The following is an 8,272-nucleotide window of genomic DNA, read 5'->3' as shown; positions in this document are numbered from 1 at the left end:
ATCATGTTTAAAATGCCTTCGATAAGGAAAATGATTTGCACGGGCATAACTTCACAGAGACCATGTGGCTTGACCTCGTGATAACTATCATGTTAGTGAGCTTTGTGTTGTGCTTCTTTCGTAGTTGGCTTCACGAATCACGTGTTTTAATGAAAAATTGACAAAGTATGAGAGAAAAGGATATAATGTAGGTAAAATATAAGAGTGAAACACAAAAAAATATGCAAAGTTAAAAGATTGGTAAAACATTTTAGAGAAACATTCCATTTAGATGACACAATTTTTCTTAAAGGGACCAAAATGGATAGAAAAGATTATTTTTTTTGTTGACAAATGAAGTATATCATTAAGTGGGAAATAGGTTTTTATTTTAACTTTTTATGGCCAATTTGATTGCAGCAATATACATTCTATACATTTAAATTTCAATTTAGTCCCGATCAAATTTTCAGATTTCAGATATTTTGAATATGCTTTTTTGATGGGTTATAGATTTTGTGACGAGGGGTGAATTTGTAATATCCGAATCTATTGGGGCATGTATACAGAAAAAGTGATGTACAAAATGTCAAAATGTATTCAGATAATATGAATTGTAAAGGACTTTTAGATATGACATAATTCTAAATCATTTGAGTAGATATATAAGAAAATAATTTCTACTCCTCCCCGCGTCACACAAAATAATTCATTACTTGATGTCATGAATATTTAAGAAATTGTTAAATGTGTACTGAAGTATCCAAAAGTTGATAATATATATGTTTGTAAAATGTTAAAAACTGATTAAAATGAATTTTTTTTGTAAGACAAAAAAAGTAGGAGTACTATTTTTATCTTTCTAAACTAATCCACATTTAGGCCTGTCAAATCGGGGACCTGCGATGTCCGATCCGATAATTTCGGGTACCCGATCTCGAATTTTCCAAAATCTAATAGCCAATACCCGATCCGAAAATGATTTCGGGTACCCGAATACCCGACTCGGGTATCCAATCCCGATTTTGAATTTTTATTTTATTGTTTTTTAAGAAAATTAGCTACAAACTTATAAAATTACAAACTTGTAGTTCGAATTTGATACAAACTTAAAGTCGTTCGAATTTAAGAAAAATAAACTACTACAAATATTTAGAAATAAAAAATTCATAAGTTATAACACCCCTTATTCATCCATAATAAACATCACAATTCATACATTAGCCCAAAATATAACTTAAGAGTTAAGTATTTTGGGAGTACATTTAATTATTTAATTTTTAAATAATAGAATAAATACATTATTTATTAAATTTAAAAAATAAAATATAAAAAATTGGATATTTCAGGTAATTTGGGTATACCCGATCGGGTATCGGGTTATCCGGTACCCGATAATCCAAAAATCCTATATCCGAACCCGATCCCGAAACCCGAAAAATCGGGTATCGGATATCCAATTCCCCGATATTTCGGGTTTGGATATCGGGTATCCAATCCATTTTGACACCCCTATGACCACATTCACTTAAACTCCAACAATGCAATTAGTACCTCAAAATTCAATGCACATAGCGTTGGATTATTTAGTCAAATCCTAATTTGCAACTCACATTATATAATTAAATGCCTCGTTGATGTATGTGAATTGCGCTTCTGAACTTTTTTCTTGCCAATTTGAATACAAAATATATATTCAATACATTTAAACTTTTACTATATAACAATTCACACCATGTAAAGCACTTAAAAACAAAAGTTGTTCAGTACTCCTTTCGTCTGCTATTAAAAGTCATCAAGTTCGACCCGAGTTTTAAGAAATAAGTGGGGAAAAAAATGATACTAGTTTCGGAAATAAGTGAAAAAAAGATTGTGGCATGTTGTGGATCTCATTTTTATACATACTCTACTAGTTTTATAGTAATAAAATATAAATAAAATAAGTTAGTGGAGTAAAAGTGAATCGGGATTGTTAAATACGGGAGAGACCGAAATGACAAAAGAATAATTAATCTCGAAGGAATTAACTTTCTTAATATAAAAAGTTACTAGTAAATGTAATATTGAAGAATTTGAGCATATATTTTGATGGGTTGTGAAGATTGGAGGGGTGAATTTGAAATATCCGAATGTGTTGGGGCTTGTATGCAGAAAAAGTGAATTAGAAAATCTACGAAATTGACGCAATTTCCCCAAAATCCACTCTCCAATACTGTAATTTTCAATTTCAACTCTGTCGCCCTATGAGAGTGGAGCTAATGGCGGCGGAGAGCAGCAGCAATCGGGGGAAGAAGGACTCTGCGGCCTCGGGGTTGTTGAATTCGCCGACCCGCCCAAACGACGACGTTGAAGATCCCGTCAAATCCCCGCCCCACTCCCCCAACAATTCCTCCACGCGCAAGGTCAGATCACCTTTCCATTATTCACATTTTTCAATTGCTTGATTTTTTGAAGAATATTTAAATTATTTGGGGGGGTTTTACTGTTATCGCTGCTTTCTGTTGTTTACTTGTGCATTGTTGTTAGTTACTTTAGGTGTTTGCGTGAATTGGAGTCGGATATTGGTTGATTAGATCAGTTAAATTCTGAGAGGATAAAAATTGAATTCCTTATATGTAATGATGTTAATGCACACTCAAAATGCTTGAGAATTTAGTACTTGTATACTCGCAGCTATTTAATATGATCCAGTGAGCGATGATATAGTGTTATAAAGTCTACTTTTTCCCACTAATAACCTCTATCAAGTACTAAGATTGGTATTAGTATATTAGGATAGATCATGTTTGTGATTTTGTTGAAGAATTACTCATTTAACCACAATATAGATTATAGAAAGGAAATGTCTTGTAAATAAAAACAGAACAAGGGAGGGGGCGAATTATATGAAATTCTGTAATGCAATATCCTGGTGTAGTGTTAAATGATTGGTGATTCCTGCTGAACCACATAATGAGTGTTGGATTCTGTGTGGATATTACATTGTTAAATGGATTTTGGGCTCTTAAAGATTTTCATTTGTATGTTGGATCATAATATCGGGATGTTGTCGTACTCGAGTTGAGTATTAATTATGGAAAATAAGATGCATTCAAAAGGAAAGTCCCTCTTGGAGATTCAAAGTGGAAGAGTTGGCATGTCGGCTTCTTTTCTGCTTTTTTATTTACAAGTTTATTTCTTCTGTTTTTTGAACCTTTAGTGAACTTATCAGAATTGGTGACAGAGACATTAGCTGATGAATTAATCCTAAGAAAGAACAATAAAGAATGGTAGCTCTTTAGTGATCCTTGTCTGTTGAATGATTTTAATCTAGTTCTGCACTTGCATAAAACATTGATGTAGTAGTTGGAGCCTAAAAGGAGCCCTAGGACAAGGTCACTATTTAAGTAGCAGTTGCATGAATAATTTCTGAAACAAAGGATATGCCATAGGATTTCTCAAGGGCCAAGCATCTAAAACTTAGCTTGAATAACAGCAGTGTCCAGTGAGTATATGATTGTGTATCCACCCAAACCTGTGTGAAAAAGAGAAATGGAACTTAGAAGAGATAGGAAAGGAACACCCTAAATTCCTGCATGTCACGTTTGAGACACCTCTACTAATTATATGTTATGTATCCATATAGAAGCAAAATGTAGGGGTAAAATCTATAAAACCTATGAAATGTTCCCCTTTCTATCCAGCTATTGAATACTTGGATATTGAATACTGCAAAATGCTTGAAGTATATTTTTTAAGTTTTGATTCTCGGCATCTTGCTAACTACAGGACTAATGAGTTTCTTTCCTGACATACTATATTCTATCCCCTCTGTGTTTTCAGTGGTTTGGTTTGGCTACAGTTGTGTAAGAAATCTGCTTATTACAAACACTTCATGTTAAGGTTTTATCCTAGAAAAATATTTTGTGTTATCAGTCTGAATCTAGAGTGTGTAATGTGTCTGGATAGAAATGATATTGATAGAGTCCACTCTTGGGCTGTTCCACCCTGTGGGTGGGTGATGTGGTGTAGATAACTTGTACGATCTAACGCAAGAAAATATAATTATCTAACAACAATTTGGGCAGTTGATTGGTTGGTTGGTTCTCCCATGTACTTTGCTATTTTTTTATCATTTATATAATTTGATAATATTCTTAATTATATTCATGATTTATGATTTTTACTATTGATAACATAAAAAATGACCCAAATTTATTTTGATTAAAATTATTTTTAATAAAATCTTAATTTATAATATAAATATTTTTTTCCAATGTTCACTTGAAAATAACAATCACCCAATTAAGTTCAAGGTGAAATATGTATACCAAATGATGAGGAGTCAGCATGCTTATGCCATCCTCAGTATTAGATTATCATTTAGAAAGTTTGGGTGTTACTAACAAAGCCTATATATTTTCTGTTGAGTATCTTTGATAAATAGCTAGGACTCATGTCGTTTTAAAGGGAAGTCACGCTGATGTGTGTGCTTTATCAGGCTTGCTATGCTGTTCTTCAGAGTTGGGTTTCCAAGAAGTTCATGACTGGATGGTAATGACTTTTGCTTCAATATAGTAATACTATTTACCATCTTATTCACTTCTTTTTTTCTTCCCTTTCTAATAGAAAATTATATTGCAGTGTGGTTTTATTTCCAGTTGCTGTTACCTTTTTTATCACTTGGTGGTTTATCCAGTTCGTTGATGGTTTCTTCAGCCCTATATATGAGAGGCTTGGCATTGAAATATTTGGTAAGTTCTTTGGTCATGACACTATTTGAAGCTGAGTATATATATCCTTGGTCCTGATTAACTGTTAACTCAACATTTTTCATGCGGACCGTTAAATAGTGGCTATGGCGGTGATATGACGCTATATCATATCGGTTAGTAATGAAAACGCCATCGCCACACCGATTTATGACATTTTTCTGTATCGGCCGCCATGCCCGCCACGGTCGTGGCGCCATTATATCCCGCTATGGCGGTGTTTTACTATAATTTTGACTTTTTTTGTTCTAATATTGACTTTTTAATGGATTTTTTTCTTTTTAATTGAATTTTGGTATAAACCCAAAACTGAACCGGCCCACCCAACCATTCTAACCCATTTTATTTTATAATTAAAATGAAAATAGATTAAACTTAAAATAGAAATTGAAACTCTAATTATAGTGATGAAGCAATGGATGCCTATGATAGTGATGAGTAGAGGTGCCCACGGTTTCGGAACCGGCGGTTACGGTTCAGAACCGCCGCTTCTGGTTTTGAGATTGCCGAACCGAAACCGAACCGCGAGGCGCGAGGGTGTTTCGTGATTGCGGCTCCAAAACCGCTAGTTTCGGTTTCGGTTCCGAACCGACAGTTTTTCACGGTTCCGAACTGCCGGTTTTCGGCGATTTTTTGCGGTTTCGGCTCGGTTTCGCGGTTTTCTGTCGTTTTTTCACAGTTCCGGTTTGGAACCACCCGGAACCGGCGGTTCTGGTACGGTTTCGGTTCGAAAATTTTTGAACCTGAACCGAACCACAGTTCTATAATCGATGGTTTCGGTTCGGGTAAATTCTCACGGTTCTGATTTGGAACCGTAACCGACGGTTACGGTTTCGCGGTTAACCGCCGGAACCGTAAACCTTGGGCACCTCTAGTGATGAGGATGAACTAGAAGACTATGTTGAGCTTGATGACTATTGTGTATTGCTTAGGATGGCTTTATGTTTTGTTGAACTAAATACTTTAATTATTAGGCTTATATATAATAGCTTTTTATTTTTTGCTTTATTAATTGTTTAAAGAGTTTTTGAATTTTGATGTTATATTTTTATTATTTTCTAATTTTTTGAATTATATATAAATATTATTTTATTTATTTAATTAATGACTGCCATATCCTGCCATACCGATACACCATATCCCTGTGGCGGTTTTCGGGCGGAAGTTCCATACTGCTTTGACAACATTGCGGACCATAATTCTTTGATCCATTGGTCACAAACATGTGGATTTTCCTCAAGTTCGATTTGTTTGTCGCTGATTTTTCCGTTATATCTGTCTGGTGCAGGCCTTGGATTCATCACATCAATAATCTTTATTTTCTTTGTTGGTATGTTTGCTTCGTCATGGTTGGGTTCCACTGTTTTCTTGATAGGAGAATGGTTTATAAAGAGAATGCCCTTTGTAAGACATATATATTCAGCATCGAAGCAAATTAGTTCTGCAATCTCACCAGGTAATTTTCATTTTCCGTGTTGATGTATTGTTGTCAATAAGCATCATTTTAAGTAAATGCTTGACTAAAGTCTCCTTAATAGTTAGCTGGTAAAGCTATGTTTTGATCTCAGACAATCTTATACTGTTAGATATCACTTTATTTTAATCTCATAAATAAAAAAAATCCAAAAATAATGAGCTTGACCCTGAGTGTGCTGTGTGCTGTTTACTGTTATATCTTTACGGATGCCAAATGTCATGGTATACGCAGGTCTCCTTTGCACACAAGATTTTGTTGTTGATTTTTATTGTGTATATTATTACAGATCAGAATACAACTGCTTTCAAGGAGGTTGCTATTATTCGCCATCCTCGTGTTGGAGAATATGCTTTTGGCTTTATTACATCATCTGTAGTTCTTCAGGTTCGTGAAATATTTGAAGTGTTCTCTTAAACTAAGCTGTAGGTTTGAGACTCCTAAATATTCAAGTCACGACTTGTATTTCACTGTGGCATCAAAAAATTGTTTAATAGTGGTCCATATTTTACAACTTGACATTGTTGCTAAGATAGGCCTTATTGGTAAATTAATTTGCATTAAATTATATCCGTATCACTTAAGAGATTTTCCTTTGAATTTTGTTTTTCATGGCAGAGAGATAACGGGGATGAAGAACTATGCTCTGTGTACGTGCCAACAAATCATTTATACATCGGGGACATATTTCTAGTTAGCTCAAAAGACATCATTCGGCCAAACTTGTCTATCCGAGAGGGCATAGGTAAGCAGGGTGCCTACATTTCATGTTACTAAAGAAAAAAAATGGATTGCAACATCAAATTTACTACAAACTTTTGTCTGCTAAGCTAATTGATATTTTTCTGATCTTGTACATCAAATTTAGAACAAATTTTTGTCTGCTAAGCTAATTCTACTATCCGATCTTCACTCTAGCTGCTGTACTGAATCCATTTCCCCTTTTTGTTTCAGAGATCATTGTCTCGGTGGGGATGTCAATGCCTCAGGTCCTTTCTCCGGTTGAAGAGCTTGCACGTCAGAATGTCCGGATCCCTCCTGGTAGAATGATGATTTAGCAACACATTTCTCCGCGAATGTGGGCGTAATTTAATTTGTTTTGTCCTCTGATAACAATAGAGAATTCATCTGCTCATAGCTAGTCTTTCTTGGTGTAGAAATGGAACCTATTTCGCATATATATTTAGGCCTGATCAGTTCACTATGTCGACAAAAATGTATACCTATTCTGACCTATATTCTTTTGCTTCTGTACAAAGGAAAATGAAATTTTCGTTGCAAATTGTTTGCAATTTAAACTTAGTCGTCTAATTCTGTACAAACACTACAGTCAGGTTGCTTCTCTTATAAATCATGAAGCCAGAAACACTACATTCAGTATGTATTATAAACCTTTCAGTATCGTGCTTCATTATATAAGTTGAGAACATTCTGCCGGCAATAATGGTAGCAATTCTAGTAGGCGGTGCTGGCCTCATGAAGGTCCATGTCGTATTTCCTTGGCCAAATATTTGCTCTCGTGCCATAAAATCAAAGTTCGTGATTTAAAGTGGTGTTGATTATAGCCTCAATTTCAACTTCTCATTTGTTTGTCATGAGCTTCAAAGTCTATGAAGAACAGCATGATTGGATTATATCTTAATTCAGCAGCATTGCTTCCTTCTTATCAATACTAGCTAGTGTCAACGCCCATGCTATACATGGGACAAATGATTTTCGAATAATGGGACAAATGATTTTCGAATAATGAAGAGAAATTTGAAAGTAAATGGATTTAAAAAAGAGGATGATAAGAATATAATGAGATTTATGATTAAGAATATGTGTTAATTACATTAAATATTCATAATATTATAAACAATTAATAACATTAATAACAATAATAAAAGAAAAATACACTCCTCCCAACTCACTCTAAATGCAATATTTCATATTCGGCAAACGATGCCTACAACTTTAATTTATGAAAGTGGAGTATATAAAAAAAGAGATGGAATTAAAAAAATAAAAATAAAAACTTAAGTGGAGTAAAATAAAATAAATAAATAAACCATGTATTACCAATGCT

General features: G+C 34.1%; 1 protein-coding gene across 1 annotated transcript; it reads left to right on the top strand.

Annotated features, from left to right (window-relative positions):
- The first annotated feature begins 2,170 nt into the window (after nucleotides 1–2,170).
- Nucleotides 2,171–7,486, top strand: LOC121781234 (protein LIKE COV 2-like). The gene is made up of 7 exons (XM_042178960.1): nucleotides 2,171–2,381; nucleotides 4,460–4,512; nucleotides 4,603–4,712; nucleotides 6,019–6,186; nucleotides 6,494–6,591; nucleotides 6,823–6,949; nucleotides 7,159–7,486. Exons 1-7 carry the CDS (start codon nucleotides 2,223–2,225, stop codon nucleotides 7,260–7,262), a joined length of 819 nt encoding a protein of 272 aa, XP_042034894.1. The 5' UTR covers nucleotides 2,171–2,222; the 3' UTR covers nucleotides 7,263–7,486.
- The last annotated feature ends 786 nt before the right edge of the window (nucleotides 7,487–8,272 follow it).

The sequence above is a fragment of the Salvia splendens genome, chromosome 20 (genome assembly GCF_004379255.2).
Source record: "Salvia splendens isolate huo1 chromosome 20, SspV2, whole genome shotgun sequence".
NCBI lineage: Eukaryota > Viridiplantae > Streptophyta > Magnoliopsida > Lamiales > Lamiaceae > Salvia > Salvia splendens.
This window is presented reverse-complemented; position numbering and strand designations above follow the sequence as displayed.

Coding starts and splice junctions, on each gene's coding strand:
- LOC121781234 (XM_042178960.1), top strand. CDS start 2,223: ATGAGAGTGGAGCTAATGGCGGCGGAGAGCAGCAGCAATCGGGGGAAG. Junction 6,592..6,822: donor CATCATCTGTAGTTCTTCAG/GTTCGTGAAATA, acceptor TTTTCATGGCAG/AGAGATAACGGGGATGAAGA. Junction 6,950..7,158: donor GTCTATCCGAGAGGGCATAG/GTAAGCAGGGTG, acceptor TTTTTGTTTCAG/AGATCATTGTCTCGGTGGGG.